General features: G+C 45.9%; 1 protein-coding gene across 1 annotated transcript in view; it reads right to left on the bottom strand.

Annotated features, from left to right (window-relative positions):
- ETFA (electron transfer flavoprotein subunit alpha) overlaps positions 1-25,240 on the bottom strand; it is a 66,395-nt gene that overhangs the window by 23,063 nt on the left and 18,092 nt on the right. The window contains exons 3-9 of the mRNA XM_090028971.1: positions 24,236-24,317; positions 24,035-24,117; positions 14,123-14,222; positions 9,375-9,485; positions 8,167-8,268; positions 7,336-7,404; positions 5,926-6,008 (exon numbers count right to left, since the gene is read on the bottom strand). Coding sequence (XP_089885097.1) covers positions 5,926-6,008; positions 7,336-7,404; positions 8,167-8,268; positions 9,375-9,485; positions 14,123-14,222; positions 24,035-24,117; positions 24,236-24,317 — 630 coding nt within the window. The remainder of the gene's footprint in view (positions 1-5,925; positions 6,009-7,335; positions 7,405-8,166; positions 8,269-9,374; positions 9,486-14,122; positions 14,223-24,034; positions 24,118-24,235; positions 24,318-25,240) is intronic.

Below are 25,240 nucleotides of genomic sequence, written 5' to 3'. Positions count from 1 at the left end.
AAACACAAGAGCTGTGTGGATTCCCAGCGCATACTCTGATAGACTAGCTGAGCAGGCTCTTGAAAGTCAAGTGATTCAGCTAATGGAAAGTACTAAAGGGCCAAAGTTAAAAATTTCTTCTCTTACCAAATCTATAATGAAAAGGTTGGGACAAAAGAAGAAAAAGGCATAAATTCCAGACTCCTCACTTAAGAGCACTCTATACCAGTCCTCAGTGAGGCTGTGCAAAAGGCTAAAAATAGGATAGCACAGTAATTCACAACCAGGGTGCTGCAAGATCCCTTTCAGGGTGCTGTGCCACCCAGTCCCTCTATGAGAAGATGAAAACTCTTTCTCCATTTAGCACCCTGTGCCTGTCCCAGCTACCACAGTGGGGCTTGGGTCTGCAGCTGCTGTCTTTCGCTGACCCCTGGCAGCCCCCGTGGTGGCTGCCTCCCACATTCCTAACAGCATGCTCTTCTGTGGGCAGGCAGACAGGTGGTTACACAGATGGACCCACATTTTGCAGTCTGGCTTGTCTCCTCCACTCGCACCATGTTTCTAGACAGAAGGAGGGCCCACAGCAGCCGTGGCTAGTGCACAAGACGTCACAGGCTGTCTCAGCCATGGGAGCCCTCTTCTCCATCATGTACAGATCATCTAAGGGGCAAATAGTGGAAAGAATAGAGCATGGCAGGATTTGGTGCTGCCCTTGTTGTTCTTACCCGACATCAGCTAGATCTGTGATTGTCAACTTTTATGGCTTCAAGGCAGGCCTTCATATCTTTTCTTAACTTATATTCTAGCTCAGTAATTCTTAACTCGGGAACCACAACATTCAGAAAAGTTATGGAGGGGTCACTTGTGGCTAAAAAGGTTAAGAACCACTAAGACAGTAACTCTACACACTGAGATACCTTCCCCATCAGAAGCTGTGTGGCAAAAGTGCAGAAGCACCCCATAAATCCAAAACCACTTGTAACTGAGTGCCTCCCTACTTCTGCCAAACTAAAAAGCTAGAAAGAATATGCATGACAAATCAAAATTTAATTCTACCCAAGTAGAAAAAACAAGAACTTAGGCCAACAGCCTAAGCGAAAACTATTATAGGCTCCTGCTAAACTATCCAAAATGATAATTTTTCACAGAAACAGACAGCAGTCACCTTGTTCAGGTAACTAGTACATATCTAGTATCACTTTATTCACTTTGAGACACTCTAGCCACATTACACTCTTACATAAATCACCTCAGAGTTACTTTAGTTCCCTAACTAGAAAGTAAGTACAAATGTATGTTGATTAATCATCATCATCACTAAATGACAAATGCATGCATTTTTGGACCTTTTCACGTCTAATGTACCTAAACACTATGGTACAAAATTAAGTAACAGTTCATTTTATTATTAGTTCTACTGACAGTTAAATTTCAATTTACATAAAATATTTTCCCACTATATCTGCAAGTCACAACATATTGGATCTTCAAGTTTGTGATCTGGCGTTGGTTTCACCTACCTTGTTATAATTCCTGCAATGCTGATGTTTTGATGCTTTGTACAACGGCTTATTTTCAAAAGGTTTTTCAAACAAAATTAATACAGAAAAATGCTGGTAAAAGGGGCTGCTTCTTGTTTCATTTAACTCCTACTTGGTTTTGTCAATTAAGAGACTTTATTGACAAAACTGTTAGCCTTTTCTAGCCACTTAAAAGATTTCTGATAAACTTACCATGCCTTTAGAATCACATGAATTTCTTATGCCTTTTGTGTTGCTATGTGTTCAACTATCTTAGGGGAGGGCAGTCTTAGCCCTATTCCTCCTTCAAAAGCTAGCATATTTTATACAAATGCTTACAGAGCTTGTCTCTAGGATGCCTTGACTTGACTAGGGATTAGTCATTTAAGCTGCGTCAGAAGAACTGCGTAAAGGTCTTTTGCATAGAGCCAGTCAGCAGTATGGTGGCATACAAGGGTAGTCTTTGAGCTCAATGATGTATAAGCATCACTGGGGGCAACACTGAAAAGTCTGTAATAGCAGCTGAACAGAATGCAACATTAAGCAAGTGCAGGGCTGTTGCTACGGAGGAAACTCAGTTTAAGTAGCACCTAGACAATAACCTCATCGTAGCACAAATGTTGCCTTCATGAAGGGAAGGGTTTAAACCCAATGCTACAGTTGTCACATGCTCTATTTCCCAAGTGACATGCACAAAGTGCAAATGTGTGCATGACAAACAAGCTTAGGGCATCACCCAAAGAAGACAGTGAAGGTTGTATTACCATGCTACATTTCTGAGGTTGCCTAGACTTTCAGAGGGCTGAATGTCACAAATTCAATAATCTAGGACACAACACATGACAAGACAGACTTAATTTTGCATTACCAGTTTTGTTTCGTCTCATTTTGTTTTTAACACAAATACACTGTTTTTATTAGAAGCTAATGGTCATTTACGCACTTGAAATTCAGAATCTGCTTTGGCTAGGTAATACCATCAGCTTGAATGTAGATCTCAAGACACTACAGAAAGGTGGTTAGCATAATGCACGTGTATAAATGGGAAACTGAGACAAAGAGGTGAGATACCTCATTCAGCAAGAAAGCAGAAAAGCCAGGAAATAGAACCCAGACTTCCCTTGTTCCAGTTTGGTGCTTTCTCCATGAGGCCAAAAATTATTATACAATTTCCCAAATGCTCTTCCATCGTGTTGTACATTTTGTACTGGTGGAATAAGGATAAAAGTCACACTCTGAAACCTTTGGCATCTATAACAACTGACTGGGCTGGTGAGACATCTCAGCCATGGTCTGCATCTCAAAATCCTAAATTTTATTACCTGGCAGTTACAGCAACTATGTGAAGGGAAGACTGATGTCTTTCCTTCTCCATGCCCTCACCCACAATTTTCTGCAAAATAGTTTCTCCACCAACATTTCCAGCTCGCCTCTTCCTGTCCCAGTAATATATTGGCACTTTACAAGTTATTAGCACATAAAAGCTTCTAAAAGCTCTGCTGTTGCATACAAGTCACAGGTAGCTGCTTACTCTAAGGCTGCATGCTCCCCTGGTTGCTTAGGCCAAGCTGGATCCTGAACCGGCCCCACAACACACCCTGTTCTCCTTCCCTGGTCCTAGAAGGCAGCCAACACCTCCATTACTATGTCCCTGGTCCTCTTAAATCTGTTCTCCTCTACCCAGTCTAACCTGCACACAACCCCATGCAGGAGTTGGGTTAGTAACTTATTTCCCAGTTTGCAGAGGTTTACATATGCATTGCCTTCAGTTCTCATCCTGATGCCAGATCCTCTTTCACCCATCTCCTTGAATTCCTTTTCACGAAGTCACTTCATCTCTTGTTGCAGCCCTAACCCCTCCCCTAAAGCTTCCACCCTGCTCTAATACCTCTTAATACCACTTTCCAGTGAGTACTGGCATGTTCAATTTATTTACTTTGAAAAATCATTTGATTGCCTTCTGAGTTACCTGAATCTGTATTCAAATTACATTTGCCCAGAATAAAAACCCCTTGACAGTGGAAGATTTCAATACTGAAGGCTCATTCTCAGATTTATGCCAAAGACTGGTTTCAAACTTACAGTATATCAGTGTAGGTCATACTCAATGGCCAAAGCATGTTCTCAGAAATGCAATTATGTGGCTGGGTGCCCAGGGCAGCTGCTGCATACAAGGCGACTTCCAGCTGCTGCCATACTATGCAGTCATGTGGCTGCAGCTGCAGCCGCTTTTTTCCACCCCTCTTGGTCCCTACTTCCCACAGGGCAGCTGCCCCAGTTACACCACTGCATGTGCCCTGAGACACATAGGTTATGTGAAAAAAGGCTGAAAACAGTCCTGGCTACTGTGCTGGAATATGCACCTGGCAAGCTGTCTGGTAAACCAGCACAGGCTAAAAGACCCTAACTCTTCCCTCAACATTTGTAATACTGCTTCTTCAAAGGAGCTGTAGACATCAAGAACTAACTGGGGATAAATGTTGGACAACTGAAGTTACTTAAGGGATTACCAGAGCTTCCTGGAAACTAACAAAAGATAGAAGCTGATAAAAACTGTTGGCTTCACAGAAGGCTGGAGAAGGACTTCTGGTGAGATCTTTGGAAACTTCTAATGAAATGATCCTATATCTGTCTTGTAAAACTTTACTGTGCATTTACATAAGGCACAACAAATTTCAAGATAATCCCAGTAAGGATGAAGTTTTTAGAGACTTTAAAAAGGTATGCTTTAAAGAAGAGGTTCTCAACCTTACTTATAAGCAAGCTGACTTTACAGTCAATATTTCTCCTGAACTTTAACTTAACAGGAAATTTAACTTAACAGGAAATTTTCTGACATTTTCCACTTTGCACTTTATCTAGCACATAATGCAATAGTTCAGTAAAATTCACTTACGACTTTAGAACAGAGAAGCTCAAGCTTTTAGCTCTGCAGGCCAGATGAGCGACACAGGACCTGTCCATGGGCTGGGTCAAACTGCGAACACCAGTATTTGGCCCTGGGATCCAGCATTGCCTCCTCCCACCCCTGTGCCCTGGGATTGGGCCCTGGATCCTGGTGCCACCAATTCTCATACGTTTGTGCCAGGCCTGGGCCTCAGGGACCTTGTGCCATCTCTCTTGCTGCCACACATCGATTGGTGCCAAAGGGCCTGGTGCTGCTACCTCCTGGCCCCCCACATGGTGGTTGGACCCTGGAACCTGACACCACCCCTGGCCCGCTGCAGGCCCAGAAACTTGGCAGTAGGGAAGCAGTGGTACCCATGGGGAGCCCACAGGCCAGATGACATGGCACCATGGGGTGGATCTGGCCCACAGGCTGCGGCTGAAGCATCCCCGTCTTAAAACATTTCTAACTAGTACGCATACAAAGAGATCTGTAAGAACACAATTACATCATCCACATAATTAAAAACTGAACTCAGTAATGATAAGCTCTGGTATGTCACTGACTTTTGCCTGAAAACTACAAAATAGACACCTATAAGAAATCCAGCAAGGGCATACTTTAAGTAATCTGCAAAATGTCAGGTGGGCATAAAATGAACCGGGTACACCAGAAGCTGTGCTGCTGGGGCTTTAAAAATACAGTATAAGATACCTTTGTTTTAGAGTACAAGTAAGCAATTATTTGAGCTAGAGGGCCACTTTAAAGAGTTTTGGTGAGCTGTTAAGGGCTGGAGGGAGTGGGGTGCTTACCCAACCTTGGCCCCCTCACAACTGTTTACAGTGCCTGCTGCCCATCACAGCTCTGCCCCCAAGCTGTCACCGCTCGTGGCCCTGCCCGCCTGTCCCACTCCCGGATGCTACTCCCCGCCCACCTGTGGCCCCATCCCATCCACCTGGCCGTGCATATCCTGATTGGGGGTCCCAGGCCAGCCTCCATGGAGACCCTGCCTGCCCACTCTGTTCAACACTCCTGGAGATGAGTGTAGGGCAGATGGGCCACAGTGCCCAGGCAGTGGGGCTGGGTCCAATAGTGGTTGCAGAAACACTGGCAGCAGCAGCTGGAGTGTGAGAATGAAAGTGAGTTGTCACCACAGGGGCTGCTGAGAAGCCAAATCCAGCTGCTGCACCACACAGCCCTAGGGACTACAGCTTCTGGCATGCTCAAGAGCCTCACACAGGGAAAGGACAAGCTGTACTCTGCGCCAAGCTGACTTCTGCGCCTGGAGTGGCAGCAGAACCAGTTACATGCACCAGAACCAGGGCTGCTCCCCACCCCTGGGTCAGGCAGGGCTGTGGGACCTGCCGCAGGCCAGAGAGAATCACCTGGTGGACCAGACCCAGCCCACAGGCCAAATTTTGCCCATCCTGTTTTAGAGATTGCTAACAAAAACTGCTACCACACTTGATATTCAAAAGATAGGATTAACTACAGGGAACACATATAGCGCTTTTATGAGAAAGGTATTTCCATACTTACTGGTGCCACTATTTTGCCCGTCTGTCCAACCTGCATGTCATTGGGGACAAAGCCAGCATCAACAGCTGCACGGGAAGCTCCAACTAGTTGAAAAGAAATATTTTACAATATTTTCTTTTAAAATATTAGCAAGCCAAATTTAATCTCCACTAAAGAGTATGTATTTCACTGAAGAGTCCTGTGTTGTAATGGCATGTATTTGGAAGCTTCTGTCCTAAAATCATATTCTTATAGTAATTCTTCTGTACAACACTTACTGAAATTTCCAGATATTCAAGTGCTAATGCATTTCAGAAAAAGCAGGAAATCCATACTCCCAGCATCACATAGTTGTATACTGAAAACTAAGGATTTCAAACTTGTGCATTTTCATTACCTTTTTCTACTACTTTAATAAAAAAAAAAAGTATTCTCTCATAATGCTCATCTCATATGCATAAAAATTATTATATAAATCCTATCCCATACTAAGGTCGGTTATAGCAAAGGTTTTCCATTTTTTTCTTTTTATTTGTAAACTAAGGTTCTAAACATTGTTGGAAAGTCATTAATAAAATTAACGTTTGAACATTTAAAATTAATAAAATTTAATTTACTACAAGATTAAAACATTATTGTTGCAAGTAAAACCTAACGTTACCATAACTGAAAAAAAATTTAACTTATCTATTTAAATATTCTGCTGGCATATTGTGCTTGGTCACATTGTTAACGTCATATAGCAAGAGGGAGGAGGAGAAGCCTTAAAAATAGAAAACTGAAAACATAACACTAAAAACTATCAAGGGACCCAGGCCAGGTATAGTACTTAATATTTTGCATAAAATACACTTATCAAATTTTTTTAATTCAATAAATTAGGGGTGTTCATTTACTGTGAGAAGTCACATTATCAGCTATTTAAAATGGATTACTCAACAGTCAAAATAACTATTAATCTTTCACTTGTTTATTTAGATTTATGTTTAGCAAAAACAAGTATTCATAATTAGAAAGTAATTACTTTTTAAGACAGTAGGATTTTATTTTAATCGGATGCCTGTATATGGACACATCTGCAATTAAAGCAAAGTATTTGAGTTCAAAACCTTTCTGTTGTGTTGCTATTTAAAAAATTATATGAAAATGTTCCTCATGTTGCATTTTCCTACTTACAAGGTACTATATATACTTACATTTCACCAGAGTTCATGAAGTCTGAAAAAGGGCCCGGTTCTCCCTTCTGCTGTTTAGTACAGTGGCAACAAGACCACAACAGCAGAACAAAGTTACAGAAAGAGTTGCAAGATAGATAAGATTTTTAAGGACTACCATTGATAAAATTATGTTAGAAAGACACCAATACTAGTAAGAAACTTTGTTTTTCCATGTTGGTTTCAAACAGCCATTATTAAAACAAGAAAAAAATACCTGCAGCGTGCAACTGATCCGCAAGGTCATATAACAATTTAAAGTTTTCACCACTCTTCAAACCTCGACCTTAAAAAATAAGAAAAATACTATTACTTTACATTCAAGTACCTTGTAACCCATGTGCCTACTGTGCACAATTCCCATGTTACGAGTATTTGTACTCTCACAGGAACTGACATGCTTTGTACAAAGGGTACTGTTGACACTTTCCTCAACAGTTTTCAATACCCCAATGAAGCTTGAAAGTAAAAGTTTCCTTCATACAGATTCTGCTTTTTTCCATTTAATTAATGTGGTTATTTCCTGTGCATGCATGCTGTGCCTTGTTTACTTCCTCATCTGTCAATGTTCTTATCAGTTAGGGTCTGGGAATGAGGTTTGTTATTAACTTGTGCTCCCTCTGCTGGCTCTAGCTAAAAAAACCCAAAAACTGCAATAGGCTAGCAAAAACATATAGGACATAAATCGTGGGGTTTTTTTATTTTATTGCTCAAGCATAATATGATGAATGTTAAATCACTAGATGATCTTTCTTGGTCTATTCTATGCCAGTTGTAATAATTTTAAGGTATATCACATTTGGTTCTAAACACATTTACTTACAGGCGGTGATGTCCTTAAAACGTGTCAGAGTTTGTTATAAACTTTTATTATCTGGTACTTAAAATGATATACAAGTTGTTGAACATCTTCTTACTTCCAAAAAAGCCCTGCATCATAAATAAACTGTTATCTAGAAATGGCAGGCCAGGTCAAAGGAGCTTTTTTGCTACAAGTGAGATTCAGTGCTAAATAAATACAGGCTACTTTAGTTTTTTATTTACTTACCACCTGATACAACCACCTTTGCACTAGTGAGCTCTGGCCGATCACTCTTTGTTAGCTTTTGTTCAAGCCATTCAGACTGACCAACTGGTGCTGGAGCCGTTACTGTATGTCAAAATAAATAAATAAATAAATAAGGGTGTACATGTCTTGAAATGTTAAATTGTTTTGTTTAAGCTACAGTGGAATGCAAAAGCACTAATTTTCATATTTTTCAACAGCTGCTATTCACAATTTCTGCACAATTTTGAGATACCAGCCCCCATCAATTTCTATGAGCTACTAATACAACTTACCCCTTTATTCATACTCGTTGACCCTTCTAAAATGGTCTTCTGTGGTACTATATGCAAAGTTTACTGAAAATTACTGTAATTTAGCCAACAAATTAACCTACCACCTGTAGAATGTGTGTGTGGATTTATATAAATAAAACACACACACACTTGGCATCTGCCTTATGTTAGAAGCTTAACTATTGCCAAAAATAGCCAAGTTAGCTAAGTGGTACGACTGCAATATGCTAATCATATGCACTACTCAAGCTTAAAGATCCTAACTGGACAGCAATTCAGAGATGCTGGCTCAGTCTCTTGGAAGTTTATGATACATGAGAAATTTTTAAAAAACCTGATCCTTGTTGCTAGTGGCTCCCCTTATGGATACATGTAGTTTTAAATGGCCCCAAACTCAAGAAAGGAGGAATGTGACCAAGGCCATGTTGCACTGTTTTCAAGTAATGTGCTTTTTTGAATTAATTGAGTCAAAAGTGATGCAAAACACAGTATGGGATGCTCATAATCAAAATTTACACCCATTATTTATTGATGTGATAGGATGATAAATGGCTCAATTTAAACTGAATTAAAATTAAGCCAAGTTTAAATCAAATAAAGGATGTTTAAATTTAACTAAACTGGTGTTTAAGACTCTTTAAAAAAAGGTGCAACTTTAAAGATAAAAGACAAGTTTTGGCAGACAGAAGGAATAGGTTTAAATAGGTACTCTCATATTCACAAAGACTGGGTTCAGAAGTAAAACGCAGAAGATGCAGTTGATGCATATCTTCCCCTTTACTGGCAGATCTATAAAATCCAAGCACTTATTTTAAAAGGTTGAACCAAAGGTTATAATAATTAAAGTTAAACCATGCTTTGAACAAAGTTAAATCTAAATGGCAAACTGAAAAACTATCAAAATAAAACACTCACCTTTTTCTAAACTAGCACTACCACCAGTTACTGGTGCAGCTTCAAAAGAAGTTCCCCGTACAGAAAACACTTTTACCTTCTCATCACACTTCACAGTGCATACAGCATTTCCTGAAAAAGATTATAATATCTTGTAAAAACATACCCCACAGAGCAGAGACACAAAGATATACCAAAGCTTCTAACAGAAAACAAAATACAGCATTTACAAAATTGCCCCTCTGAAATTACAGGCTTAGATCACCCAGATTAGAAAGTTTGGAAGTTTAAAACTGCAATTTCCAAATACTTTACATTTCCTTCCTATCTTGCAAGGTTTTCAAGACATGCCAGTAGAAGGAGTGAGTCTTTCCCCTTTCTAAGGAAAGTACATGGTTGCAGTCAAATGAGCTCTAATTTATGCATTTCTAACTTCCAAAGACAAGGAATGGAGTGTAAGGACTGAAAACTTTATTACTAGATTTGAGTCCTAAATTTTAGAATGGGCTTTTTAAACTGTCATATAATTTGATCAAAATAAAAGAAACAGACACCCCCACCCCAACCAAACCAAGGACAATATTTGGTTCTTTGCATCTTAACCAATGAAAGACAATTATATTTCTCAACTATGAATGCCAGAAAGAGTAGATAGGAAAGTAAGTTACATTTAAAAAACATCTTTAACCCCTTAATTACTTAAAATCCACCACAGCTGAACTATAATTTAATGTTGTAGTATCAGATGTAATACAAATTCTTTCAAATGCCATGCTAGATTAAGGGAAAGTTAAAGGAATGAAAATCCTGTCACAACAAAATTTAGGAAACAGACTAATCTGCTCATGTCTAAATTAAAACATTAGATCAGACAAGCATGAGAAAACGAGCCTAACAAGGGTAGCAAATAATTACTCAAGAAAACCAATTAAATGTTATAAATAATCAGATAAATGTCTTCATAACTAGGAAGAATAACCTTACAGATGTCTCAAATCAGAAATACTGCTACCCATATTAAATAAAGGCAGACAATTATCTGAACATCTTATGTTTTACAAAATTGGATCAGAAGTGCATTAACAACAACATACAATATTGATGAACACTATCACCAGATTCACTTAATTGAAATGTCAGATCCAGTTTCTGAGTTGCAATCCTATCATATCAGGAAAAATTATATTTACATTAATTTTTATTTTACAGGTTCACTCATGTTAATTTCAGTCATTTAAAACCCCAAACTTGAATTTCCTTACACCAGTGGTGGGCAAAATACAGCTGATGGGCTGGATCTGGCCTGCTGATTGACTGGACCCAGCTCATAGGCGCCTGCCAATTGATTGCATCTGGCCCATAGCTGCCCACATTGTGTGCCACATGGGGCTAGGCCCTGCCAGCTTCCACCCAGGGCAGCTTATGCCGCACTCCTATCCATACTTGCTGAACAGTCTGGGCCCTAGCCAGTGCGCACAGCTTCTCAGAGGAGCTGTTCCTGCCATCCAGATACTGCTTGGGTCCCCCTGCCCCAAGCAGCTTCTCCTCCCTCTTGCTCCTGCTGCGCTACTCTGGGCAGCAGGCAGGGTAGGGAGGCAGCAATGGGCAGGGAGCAAGCTGCAACCAGACATCTGCTGGGAAGAACAGTCAACCAGGTCTGAACGATCACGTAGGTTCTTGGCCAGAGTGCAGGACCTCCATCTAACCCAGGAGGTGCACAGACCCACCAGGGGAGATGCCTTGTTGGACCTGGTGCTGGCCACGGGTGATGACCTGGTGAGGGGGCTGCGGGTGCTCGACCACCTGGGCGACAGCGATCATCGCCTGCTGGAATTCACCATCCAGCGCAAGGTGGCAAAGGCCTGCAGCAAGGCAGCCGCCCTAGATTTTAGGAGGGCAAACTTCAACGAGCTAAGGAGGATAGCTGGAGAAGAGCTGAGGTCCCGGAGGGGAGGGGAGCCAGGTGTCCAAAGAGAGTGGTCGCTCCTTAAGGAGACGATCCTCCAAAGCCCAAAGGAAGGTAATCCCAATGAGGATCAAAGGGAGCAGGAGAGCACACAAGTGTCCGTGGCTCACCAAAAGCATCCGGGAATGTCTCCTTGCTAAAAAGGAGGCACATACCCAACGGAAAGAAGGGGTCATCACCAGGGAGGACTATTCTGCAGTCGCTCAGGAATGTAGGGGGACAGTTAGGAAGGCCAAGGCAGAGATGGAACTGGGACTAGCTTCTCAGATTAAGGACTATAAGAAGTCCTTTTTTAAATACGTAGGGGGTAAAAAGAAGGTCCCGGGTAATGGGGGGCCCTTGCAGGACGCATTGGGAAACTTGGTCGTCACACCAGACGGCAAAGCTAACATGTTTAACGATTTCTTTGCCTCCGTCTTCCTAAGTAGGGACCAGAACAGCCACCTCCCTGCTGGGCCCCCCTCAGGCCCCGGGGGGGGCACACCTGGGCCACGGGTTAGCGAGGATTTAGTTAGGGAGCTTCTGGAGGGGTTGGACGTATTCAAGTCAGCCGGTCCGGATGATCTCCACCCTAGAGTTCTAAAGGAACTGGCCGAGGTCATTGCAAGTCCAAAGGCACAGCTTTACGAGCACCCATGGTGCTCTGGTGAGGTACCGGAGGACTGCGTGGCCGCCATCTGCAAAAAAGGCAGGAAGGAGGACCCGGGAAACTATAGGCCGGTTAGTCTGACCTTGATCCTAGGCAAGCTGTTTGAGAAAATTATGCTGGCACACATCCAGGAGGGGCCAGCATGCTTAGGGGCAACCAACACAGGTTCATCAGTGGCAGGTCCTGTCAGACCAACCTGGTGGCCTTTTACGATCAGATCACCAGATCATTAGATGCAGGGGTAGCAGTGGATATAGTCTTCCTGGACTTCCGGAAGGCTTTTGACACTGTCCCTCACCCCGTTCTCATTAAGAAACTGGGGGGCTGTGGTGTAGACACCCACACAGTCAAATGGGTCGCTAACTGGCTGGAGGGCCGCACCCAGACGGTGGTAGTGGATGGGTCCTTCTCAACCTGGAAGGACGTGGGCAGTGGGGTTCCGCAGGCCTCAGTCCTCAGGCCTGCACTGTTCAACATCTTCATCAGCAATTTGGACGAGGGGGTAAAAAGCACCCTGTTCAAATTTGCTGATGACACTAAGATGTGGGGGGATGTGGGCACACTGGAAGGATGCAACAGGCTACAATCAGACCTAGACAGGTTACAAGGGTGGGCGGACGAGAATAGGATGGGTTTCAACACAGACAAGTGCAAGGTGATGCACCTCGGGAGGAACAACTGGCACCATACCTACAGGTTAGGGAACTCCCCTCTTGTCAGCACGGAGGTGGAAAAGGATCTTGGAGTCATCACTGACTCCAAAATGAACATGGCCCGGCAGTGTGGGGAGGCAGTTAGGAAGGCCAACTGCACCTTGTCATGCATCCACAGATGCATCTCAAGCAGGTCCAAGGAGGTGATCCTCCCCCTCTATGTGGCACTGGTCAGGCCACAGCTGGAGTATTGCGTCCAGTTCTGGGTGCCACACTTCAAGAGGGATGTCGACAGCATGGAGAGGGTCCAGAGGAGGGCCACTCATATGATCAGGGGACAACAGGGCAGGCCCTATGAGGACAGGCCACGGGACCTGAACCTGTTCAGCCTCCACAAGAGAAGGCTGAGGGGGGATCTTGTGGCCTGTTATAAACTAGTCAGGGGGGATCAGCAGACATTAGGGGAGTCCCTGTTCCCCCGAGCACTGCCAGGAGTGACCAGGAATAACGGTCACAAGCTGGCAGAGGGTAGGTTTAGGTTAGATATCAGGAGGCGCTACTTCACGGTCAGGGCGGCTAGGATCTGGAATCAACTTCCAAGAGAAGTGGTGCAGACTCCTACCCTGGGGGTGTTTAAGAGGAGGTTAGATGAACATCTTGCTGGGGTCGTTTGACCCCAGTACTCTTTCCTGCCACGGCAGGGGGTCGGACTAGATGATCTGTTCAGGTCCCTTCCGACCCTAGAAACTATGAAACTGTGAAACCAGGCAACTCCTGCCCTACTCCACAGGGCTCTACCCATTCTGGCACAACAAGCAACCACCTGCCAGCCGCCAAGTGGATGGAAGGCAGCCCCACTGGGAAACTGTGTGTGCAGGCTGGGACGGGTACAGGAGGGAGCATGACATGGGCTATCCTGGGCAGGAACAGGCAGGGCTCAGCCCCATGCAGGGGGGGGAGTGGACCAAATATGCACCTGCACAATCTAGGAGAGCTCTGCTGCATGCACCCCTTGCTCCCCACATCCCTCCCTCCCCCCATCGCCAGCCAGCCAGCTACCGGGACCTAGCACATAGGCAACCCTCCCTAACACAAACACAGACTCACCCTGCCCAAACGCACAGATTCACCACCCCACACAATATATAAGACTTTATTTTGAACTATTATGCAGTCGCCTCTATATACATTACTCAAAAAAATTAGGATCAATAATATTTTTTTAAATAAAATTAAACTATATTGTAGTAGATGCTTAATTTGTAATATACGATTTTTTTTATCTATAATTTGTTAAAATGATATCCTCTGACAGACTCTGTGTGTGAGTGTGAGTATGGCCCTTGACAGCTCACCAAAACTTGTTTTAAGTGGCCCTCCAGCAGAAATAATTGCCCACCCCTACCTTACACATTCAAAGTTGTACTAATATCAATTTTATAATACCAGTTAGCAGGATTAGATACAGTACAGTCTATACACACCATCCTGTATTGCTCACCTGCATATATAGTTCTTACAAAAGTGTCAGGTGACTTAATATCTATAATGTCAGAAACAGGAGCAACATCAAGCTTGGCTGCAACTCTAGGAAGAAGATTCTAAAAGATAAATATTTATAAGTTAGCAAGCATTCTAGATGCTGACAGGACATGAGATACAAGATACCTGTTTAGCATATGCACTACAACTAATTTACAATCAGCATCTTAACTTATTATGAAATATAGCGTGTGCAGCATGGAAGGGGTGTGCACGTATGTGTACACAGACATAACGATAGGATTCTAGTACAGCTGGTGGTGCAACCTTTCCCACCTAATGCAAACCCACTACAACATTATAGTATTTATGAGACTGACAGTAACTAAATTCTTAATTCAATATTTCATAGACATTATGGCTGGAAGGGACCTTACAAGATCATCATGTCCAGCCCCCTGTCCATGGAGCAGGAAGTCAGCTAGGATCAAATAATCCCAGCAAGACAAAACATCCAAATGTTTCTTAAAAGAGTCCAGAGTGGCTTGCACCACTTCTGGGGGGCTCTATTCCAGGCTTTGAGAGCTAGGACAGTAAAGACATTTTTCCTTATGTCCAGCCTAAAACGGTCTTGGAGGAGTTTGTGACCGTTGGACCTTGTCATCCCTTGGGATGCTCTGATGAACAGGTGTTCCCACAGATCCTGATGCACACCCCTTATGTACTTATAGGCTGCCACCAAGTCACTCCCAAGCCTTCGCTTCTCCAGGCTGAAGTGTCCCATGGCTCTCAGCCTCTCTTCCGAAGGCCTGTTCTCATCATATGTTGAATTTTGAGACTTATTTGCTTTAATAATTTAAAACTGAACATGGATGCCATTTGCTCACTGTCGCAGGAACTGAAGTGCCCAGCTCCTATAAAGAGGTATAGGTGCCGGTTGCTGGGGCAATCACAGTTGGTCAGCTGACCGGAAGGGGGCAGGCCCTGACTTATATAAATGATCCAGGCTGAGGCCAGGGAGGCAGTTCCCCGCTAGCAGCCAAGAAGAAGGAGCTCTGCTGGAGTAAGCAGAGTAGAGAAGCCTGATGGCCTGGGCAGCTTCTGCTTGAGGATACCAGGTAGAGGAAGCCCTGGTAGGGATTTGAATGATGGTTAGCCACTTGGCTTAGAGTTTATGTTGTAGCCCAGGAGCTTGAGTTTTTCTGTTCGTAGTTTTATAAGACCAGAGGACCAGGTGAGGCTAACTGGGGTTGGAAGAGGCCTCATAGGGGCTCCACGGTAGGGTGGGGACCCCAGTGCCAGACAGGGCACAACATTCAGGGGCGCACTGACCCCAGCCCTGAGAGAGGGCGCAGAGGATTGGGGGCCAGGTAAGGCCGAGGCTGCCTGAGCCCCACAGGAACTTTAGACCCGAGGAGTGGATCCAGGGGCCAGGCACGGCTACGGCCACCTGAGCCCCAATTGCAAGGAGCCCCAGTGCGGGCACGGTCACGAGAGCAGGCCCCAGTGTGGGCACGGTCGTGAGAGACTCAAGGAGGAGATTCAGGGACCAGGCCCAGCTATGGCCACCTGAGCCCCAACTGTGCGAGGCCCCAGTGCGGACACGGCCACGAGAGAGGCCAGGGAGCATCTGCGGGAGGGCGCAGGCAATTGAGACGAGCCCAGGGAACCAGTGAGGGTGTGGGCAATTGAGAGGAGCCAGGGGACGCCCACGAGGGTGCGGATAGGATTGACCAAACAACGTCCGATACATCAGCGAGGCATAGGGCATGGTACAGGGGTGGTAGGAGCCACGCATAGCCCCTAAGGCTTTAGTGCATGGAGTCATCTAAGACGGAGCACAGACTTGGATACATCGGGGTACCGTGTCAAAGAGGACAAAGGCAACCTCCCTTAACACTAATAACATCAAAGATGTGGCGGGCAAGACAGTGAGGGTGCATTGACACCAACTTGGCACGGTAGGGGGCGCTAGGAGAGTTCACAGCCGCTCCTAGGACCCTGCCATGTGACACTCACAAAAGTGACAGTTATGGATTGCTGGATTCTAATAAGACTACTCTAAAAATATGCATTTTTAGAAACTGGTTTCAAAATTTCATAGATTTCATAGACATAAGGGCTGGAAGGGACCTCGGGAGATCATTGAGTCCAGCCCCCTGCCCAGAGGGCAGGAAGTCAGCTGGGGTCATAGGATCCCAGCAAGATAAGCATCCAATTTACTCTTGAAGGTGTTCAATGTAGGTGCTTGAACCACCTCCGCTGGCAGACTGTTCCAGACCTTGGGGGCTCGGACAGTAAAGAAATTCTTCCTTATGTCCAGCCTGAAACGGTCTTGCAGGAGTTTGTGACCGTTCGACCTCGTCATCCCATGGGGCGCTCTGGTGAACAGATGTTCCCCCAGATCCTGGTGGTCACCCCTGATAAACTTATAGGTGGCCATCAGATCACCCCTGAGCCTGTGCTTTTCCAGGCTAAAGAGTCCCATGTCTCTCAGCCTGTCATCGTAAGATCTGTTTTCCTGACCTCTGATCATGCGCGTGGCTCTCCTCTGGACTCTCTCAAGCTTCTCCACATCCTTTTTGAATTGTGGAGCCCAAAACTGGACGCAGTACTCCAGCTGCGGCCTCACTAAGGCCGAGTACAAGGGGAGAATGACGTCCCGAGATTTGCTCGAGAAGCATCTATGGATGCACGCCAGCATTTTGGTCGCTTTACTAGCCGCAGCATCGCATTGCAGGCTCATGTTCATCTTGTGGTCAATGATGACCCCCAAGTCTCTTTCTTCTGTAGTGCTTACCAACGTAGCACTGCCGAGCCTATAAGGGTGCTGCAGGTTTTTCCTCCCAAGGTGGAGAACCTTGCATTTTTTGGTGTTAAACACCATCAGGTTCTCGTCTGCCCATTTGCTGAGCTTATCCAGGTCAGCCTGGATCACCCGCCTATCTTCTGGTGTGGATGCTTTGCCCCAAAGTTTGGTGTCATCGGCGAACTTGGCCAGTCCACTCCTGACTCCAATGTCCACATCATTAATGAAGATGTTGAACAGTATGGGTCCAAGGACAGAGCCTTGAGGGACCCCACTGGTCACAGGGCACCACGATGAGTGACTGCCATCAATCACAACCCTCTGGGTCCGACCACGAAGCCAATTTCCCAGCCAGTGGATCGTGGTGGAGCCAAAGCCACAACTGGGCAGTTTGGCCAAGAGGTGATCATGGGATACCAGATCAAAAGCTTTTTTGAAGTCAAGATATATGACATCAATCTCTTCTCCCTTGTGCAGGTGATAGGTCACCTGGTCATAGAAGGAAATGAGATTGGTCAAACAAGACCTACCTGCAACAAACCCATGCTGACTATCCCTTAGGATGTTAGCCTGGGCCAGTCCCTCAAGGATGGCCTCCTTAATAAACTTTTCTAAGATCTTCCCCAGGATAGAAGTCAGGCTAATGGGCCTGTAGTTAGCCGGATCCACTCTCCTCCCTTTCTTGAAGATCGGCACCACATTGGCCTTCTTCCAGTCTTCGGGCACTACACCAGAGCGCCAGGAGTTTTCAAAGATCCGTGCCAGGGGCTGGGCTATGACGCTCGCCAGCTCCTTGAGTACCCTGGGGTGCAGGTTGTCAGGGCCAGCTGACTTGAAGGTATCCAGCTTCTCAAGGTGTTCCTTCACGAGGTCAGCATTGATGGAGGGTAGGGGATCCCCCTCACCCAGATTTCCCTGTCCCATAGCAAGCATGGGCATCCCGTGTGACTGATGAAAGACTGACGCAAAGCACCTATTTAATAGGTTGGCTTTTTCCTGGGCGTCAGTTGTCAGTTGCCCCATCTGGTTTAGCAGGGGTCCAACGTTGCCCTTGCTTTTCCTCCGGCTCCCCACATATCTGAAAAAGGACTTTTTGTTGTCCTTGATGCTTGAAGCTAGTTGGAGTTCAGTTGCAGCCTTGGCTTTCCTGGTTTGCTCCCTGCAGGACCGGACCAGCGCGGAGTAATCCTCCTTGGAGGTGAATCCCGTCCTCCATCCTTTGTAGGCTTTTCTTTTTAGCCACAGTAGGTCCGCTAGGTCTCTGGAGAGCCAGGGAGGCTGCTGTGCCTTCTTGCTGCCTTTCCTCCGTGTTGGAATAGATTTAGCTTGTGCACTGAGGATCGCTTCCTTGAGAAGCAACCACTCTTCTTATACCAAGATGAGGGAACAAATTTGTTTACGAACTAGGGGTGCACTGATAAAGATTTTCTGGGTTGATACCAATGGCAAATTATTAACCAGCCATATTAGATGATACTGATCCAATTGCAGATATGCAGCCCGGCAGCTTGGAAAGCAGTGTTCAGCTGGTAAGTCTGTTGGGGGAGAAGAGGCATGAGGGGGAACAGATTGAGGCCCCCATGGTGAGGGAAGGAGTGGAGCTGGGGCAAGGACAGCAGCAGGCGCTGCACAGCCAAGGCAGAACACAGCTTGTCTGGGGGGCGCAGGGGGGAAGGACATGCCCAGGGGAGGCATGAGGGTCTTGTGCCCCCCAGATCTGTGTGTGGAGCAAGAGCAGGCTGCCTGCTGCAGATTCAGGGCTGGGGCTGTACCAGCCTCTTTCAAGCAGGAAGGCTGGGCCCAGGCTGTGCTCGGGGCAAGTGAGGGAAATGGATGGTGGCAGCCCTGTGAGGGTGGCTACAGCCACCCCAAAATTTACCACAGACACCCCATAGCCCCCCTGTCAGTGCTGCCACTGCCCACCGTGCCCTAAGTACAGTCCAGGCCAAGGCCCCCCACCAACTTTCCTTTTATCAGTGCCAATATAATATGGACCAGTGTATTGGTGTACCTCTAACATGAACCCCAAAAGCCAATGAAACTTTAATTAAATTTCAATGTTAAGATATAGGCCTTTGGGTCCTGGAGGCGCAGGTGAGGGAGCTCCAGGAGGAGGTTAGCAGGCTGAGGGGAATCAGGGAGGCAGAGAAGGAAATTGACAGATATTTCCTTTCCCTGCAGTGTTGTACGACCAAGGAGGACGCACCTCAAGATGAGTCCTCCACTGCTAAGTGGCAGACGGTCACCTCCCGTGCCAGGGCTGCTCGAGACATGGCAGCACCAGTTCCTCCAGTCCGGCTGGAGAACAGGTACGAAGTCCTGGCAGCCCTGGAGGAGGAGGAAGGAGAGGACAAAACCGGGGAGGAGGCAACTCCACGCTCACCACGTCCCGTGCAAGCTGAAGGAGGCAAGAAGGCCAGGAGGAAGAACCGTCGCGTGATCGTCATTGGTGACTCCATCCTAAGACGTACGGAGGGCCCCATCTGTCGCCAGGACCCCTTGGCACGCGAGGTATACTGCCTACCTGGAGCGAGGATTCAGGACATGAAAGGGATGCTCCAAACCGTAATCCAGCCCACTGATAATTACCCCAAGGTCCTAGTCCATGTGGGCACTAAGAATGCGGCCAGGAGGAGCCCTGATCACCCGATGGAGGACTTTTACGATCAGCTCCGGGGTGCATGCTGAAGGAGATAGGCATAGAGGTGGTTTTCTCTTCTATCCTGCCAGTGAGTGGACGAGGCAGACAGCATGAAACGTGCATCGCGGAGACCAACTGGCGGCTGCAGGAATGGTGCTTCGAGGAGGGCTTTGGCTTCCTCAGCCATGACCGGCACATCACGACAAGAGACATGCTGGGATGCGATGGGCTCCACCTTTCCCCTAAAGGTAAGCGTGTGTTCTCGTCTAGGTTGGCGGACCTCCTCCGGCAGGCTTTAAACTAGGCTCGTCGGGGGAAAGGGAAGATGAGGGCGGAGGAAACATCAGACTACCAGACCAAACAGCACCCACAACTACAGCCCAGCCCAGACCAACAAGCGAAGCAAATAAGCAGGTAAGAGATAGGGGCCAGGGTAACGCTGGGACTAGGGGGTCAGTACACACATCCACAGGAGGCCTCAAATGCCTCTACACAAACGCTCGTAGTATCGGTAACAAGCAGGAGGAACTCACCCTCCTGCTGGCTGACACCAGCCCGGACATGGCGGGGATTACGGAAACGTGGCGGGACACAACGCATGATTCAGCAGTGAATATCAAGGGCTATAGGCTGTATAGGAGGGACAGGATAGGAAAGAGAGGTGGGGGCGTAGCACTCTATATTAAGGAGGAATACACATCCTCGTCAATTACCAAGGAGTCAGGGAAGGGGCACTCTGAAGTGCTTTGGGTTAGAGTACAAGGCAGTCGAGGGGAAAGAGACTTAACGGTGGGAGTCTACTACAGACCTCCCAACCAGGGAGAAGAGCTTGACCAGGAATTCTTGGGTCAGCTCACAGAGGTAGTGAAGGCTAACGATGTGGTAGTCATGGGGGACCCGAACTTCCCAGACATCTGCTGGGAAGAACAGTCAGCCAGGTCTGAACGATCACGTAGGTTCTTGGCTAGAGTGCAGGACCTCCATCTAACCCAAGAGGTGCACAGCCCCACCAGGGGAGATGCCTTGTTGGACCTAGTGCTGGCCACGGGTGATGACCTGGTGAGGGGGCTGCAGGTGCTCGACCACCTGGGCGACAGCGATCATCGCCTGCTGGAATTCATCATCCAGCGCAAGGTGGCAAAGGCATGCAGTAAGGCACCGCCCTAGATTTTAGGAGGGCAAACTTCAACGAGCTAAGGAGAATAGTTGGAGAAGTGCTGAGGTCCCGGAGGGGAGGGGAGCCAGGTGTCCAAAGAGAGTGGTCGCTCCTTAAGGAGACGACCCTCCAAAGCCCAAAGGAAGGTAATCCCAATGAGGATCAAAGGGAGCAGGAGAGCACACAAGTGTCCGTGGCTCACCAAAAACATCCGGGAATGTCTCCTTGCTAAAAAGGAGGCACATACCCAATGGAAAGAAGGGGTCATCACCAGGGAGGACTATTCTGTAGTTGCTCGGGGATGTAGGGGGGGTAGTTAGGAAGGCCAAGGCAGAGATGGAACTGGGACTAGCTTCTCAGATTAAGAACAATAAGAAGTCCTTTTTTAAATATGTAGGGGGTAAAAAGAAGGTCCCGGGTAATGGGGGGCCCTTGAAGGACACGTTGGGAAACTTGGTCGTCACACCAGACGGCAAAGCTAACATGTTTAACGATTTCTTTGTCTCCGTCTTCCTAAGTAGGGACCAGAACAGCCACCTCCCTGCTGGGCCCCCCTCAGGCCCCGGGGGGGGCACACCTGGGCCACGGGTTAGCGAGGATTTAGTTAGGGAGCTTCTGGAGGGGTTGGACATATTCAAGTCAGCCAGTCCGGATGATCTCCACCCTGGAGTTCTAAAGGAACTGGCCAAGGTCATTGCAAGTCCAAAGGCACAGCTTTACGAGCACCCATGGTGCTCTGGTGAGGTACCGGAGGACTGGAAGAGGGCCAACGTGGTCCCCATCTTCAAAAAAGGCAGGAAGGAGGACCCGGGAAACTATAGGCCGGTTAGTCTTACCTCGATGCTAGGCAAGCTGTTTGAGAAAATTATGCTGGCACACATCCAGGAAGGGCCAGCAGGGGACTGCATGCTTAGGGGCAACCAACACAGGTTCATCAGTGGCAGGTCCTGTCAGACCAACCTGGTGGCCTTTTACGATCAGATCACCAGATCATTAGATGCAGGGGTAGCAGTGGATATAGTCTTCCTGGACTTCCGGAAGGCTTTTGACACTGTCCCTCACCCCGTTCTCATTAAGAAACTGGGGGGCTGTGGTGTAGACACCCACACAGTCAAATGGGTCGCTAACTGGCTGGAGGGCCGCACCCAGACGGTGGTAGTGGATGGGTCCTTCTCAGCCTGGAAGGACGTGGGCAGTGGGGTTCCGCAGGCCTCGGTCCTCGGGCCTGCACTGTTCAACATCTTCATCAGCGATTTGGACAAGGGGGTAAAAAGCACCCTGTTCAAATTTGCTGATGACACTAAGATGTGTGGGGATGTGGGCACACTGGAAGGATGCAACAGGCTACAATCAGACCTAGACAGGTTACAAGGGTGGGTGGACGAGAATAGGATGGGTTTCAACACAGACAAGTGCAAGGTGATGCACCTCGGGAGGAACAACCGGCACCACACCTACAGGTTAGGGAACTCCCCTCTTGTCAGCACAGAAGCGGAAAAAGATCTTGGGATCATCATTGACTTCAAAATGAACATGGCCCGGCAGTGTGGGGAGGCAGTCAGGAAGGCCAACCGCACCTTGTCATGCATCCACAGATGGATTTCAAGCAGGTCCAAAGAGGTGATCCTCCCCGTCTATGTGGCACTGGTCAGGCCGCAGCTGGAGTACTGCGTCCAGGTCTGGGTTCCACACTTCAAGAGGGATGTCGACAGCATGAAGAGGGTCCAGAGGAGGGCCACTCATATGATCAGGGGACAACAGGGCAGGCCCTATGAGGACAGGCTACGGGACCTGAACCTGTTCAGCCTCCACAAGAGACGGCTGTGGGGGGATCTTGTGGCCTGTTATAAACTAGTCAGGGGGGATCAGCAGGCATTGGGGGAGTCCCTGTTCCCCCGTGCACTGCCAGGAGTGACCTGGAATAACGGTCACAAGCTGGCAGAGGGTAGGTTTAAGGTTAGATATCAGGAGGCGCTACTTCACGGTCAGGGCGGCTAGGATCTGGAACCAACTTCCAAGAGAAGTGGTGCAGGCTCCTACCCTGGGGGTGTTTAAGAGGAGGTTAGATCTTGCTGGGGTCGTTTGACCCCAGTATTCTTTCCTGCCATGGCAGGGGGTCGGACTAGATGATCTGCTCAGGTCCCTTCCAACCCTAGAAACTGTGAAACTATAGACTTCTTTCTACTCTGCAAAAAATATCTTTGCATACTTGCTTGCTGTTGTCAAATAAAAAACTAAAATTTTGCATGAGGGAAGCAAGTTCAATTTTTCTCTCCTGGTCTGGTAAAATATGCAGACAAAGGGCCTACTTCTGACACTTTTACTCATATTAGAGGTTTCTTACTGCAAAAAAAAAAAATGCACTGATTTTTCTCTTACAGAAAAACAGGACTCAATATCCTGTCAGACCCAGACCTTAGGAGAAAAGGTTTTATTTACAGCTAAATCCATTGATCTTTAGTCAACTAAATTCTGGGTCAAAGTGACCAAATACAGTCTTACTGGATTTAGCAGTCTCTTGAAATGAAACTAAAGCTGAGAAGAACTGTTACTGATTGCAAGTGAAAGGTGATAGGAGTGAAGCCTGCTCATATTACTCACAGAATGCTTATAAAAGACTGCCCCACTTTAACAATACCATCAGCTGCACTATTGATCCGAGTGAACTGCCAATACTGAGGATCTCATACCTTAAAAGTGTGATATTCTGGCTTTATTATGAAATGTGTAACACTTTTGCTTATAAAAAAAAAAACAAGTTTTAGCTGGACATTTGTTACTTGTGCATTTTTTTTTTTTACACCTTTATTCTAGTCTGCTTTATTCCAAAAACAGATGTAAAGCACTGTTCAGCGCTAAAAGACACATGGTTCTTTCCTTCAAACATGCAAACACAACTAAAGAGAAAGTGTAAAATAATAACTATGGTACCTAGTCTTTTATGGGATCCCGTTTTTGTGTTTTACTATATTACTTTACTATAGAATATAATGCTTTCAGATTTGTAGGTCCTGCTTTATTAAACACAGTATAAATTGTTTTTGGGGTATGACTAATACAAGTAAAATAAAGCACTTGCTTTATATTACTCCTTTGCCAAATTCCAAGGTATTGAAAGTAAGTCTAAAATTAATTTTAGAAACTGCAATGCAGCTTTAACTATATCCATTCCAGCAGGCACTGCTGTAACATCTGTAAAAACTCCAGTGTGGTTACAGAATATACACTAAAATCCTTTCATAGATACCAAACTAATAATGCAAGTATAACAAGCTCTTAGCTTCTTACATACTGCAGTTTTTTGGTGCGATATTCATCTGCTCACCTTCCCAAAGGCAGATGCTCCAGCACAGATGTGTGTGTAATTAAACTGTTTCTGAGTTGCCAAAATCAATGGAGTCAACTCCTCTGGAGAAAAAATACATTTGTCACAGTTTAAAAGTCTTATTTATGTTTTCAAGTATGGTTTTCACTGCCAAAAATAACACCATGCTATTTGTATCAAATGTATGCAAATCATTCTCACCTGGTAGAAATCCTTTGTATACATCATGTTGAGCCACTAGAACTTTCGTAACACCTTGCACTTTGCTGAGCTCTTGTGCTACCTATGATTATAAATGTATTATTATTATTTTTGTAATATTAGCACCTGTCGGCCGCAACTAAGCTAAGGCAGTAAGTGTTGGAGACCATGCAAACAAGTAGTAAAAATCAGCCCCGACTTGAAAAGCTCAAAATCTAAGCAGGTTGAAGTGAAGCAGAAAAACACCGAGAATCCAGTGAAATAAGAATACAGGTCTCCTGACTCCCAGAGCACTGCCCAATCACTAGACAAGAGCTGCTTCATCAGTACAAATACTTTGTGGATAAGGCAAATCTGGAACGGAAACCAGTTTAAGGAAAACTGCCTCATGTAAACAGAAGTGTGCAATAAGCCTGTATTTTTATGCAGCAAGATCAGTAGTAGATCTTCAGACTAATGTTACAGCAGATTTCATCATGTTATCTGAAAGTTTGATCTGTTTTCCCTGAACTCATTAAGTTTTGCTATTTTAGTGGAAAAAAGGATCGGCCCCATGTTCCAAAAACAGAGGAAAACAAGAACTAATATTATACTCTCCTTGTTCATAAGGGAGGGAGCCTTTCTATTCTTATGATGTATATTGTATGTAAAAGTATACAGAAGTGAAGTTTAAGCCGGTGTTTCCCAACTTTTCCATCCCAAGACACACTAACATTAATAAAAAAATTTCATGACACATCCATTAATGCCTTTCCCATCCAAATACCTATTGTAGCTCTTTACCATGGCACAATTCCACGGCACACCTGTTCATTTCTGATGACACACTTTTGTACCGCAGCACACTGGTTGGGAAACACTGGTTTAAACTACTGAATGCATGCTTCATATGAGACAGAGCTGGACTGATGGAGATATCTGAATAACCCCTACAATATATCCTTGTTCTATGAACTACAGTTATACCCAGAAACCGACAAAATAAGACGATAAGAAATCAAACTG

The sequence above is a fragment of the Crocodylus siamensis genome, chromosome 15 (genome assembly GCF_052110815.1).
Source record: "Crocodylus siamensis isolate JL-2025a chromosome 15, ASM5211081v1, whole genome shotgun sequence".
In the NCBI taxonomy this organism is placed as follows: Eukaryota; Metazoa; Chordata; order Crocodylia; family Crocodylidae; genus Crocodylus; species Crocodylus siamensis.
The sequence above is the reverse complement of the archived record's forward strand: the minus strand, read 5'-3'. Positions and strand labels throughout refer to the sequence as shown.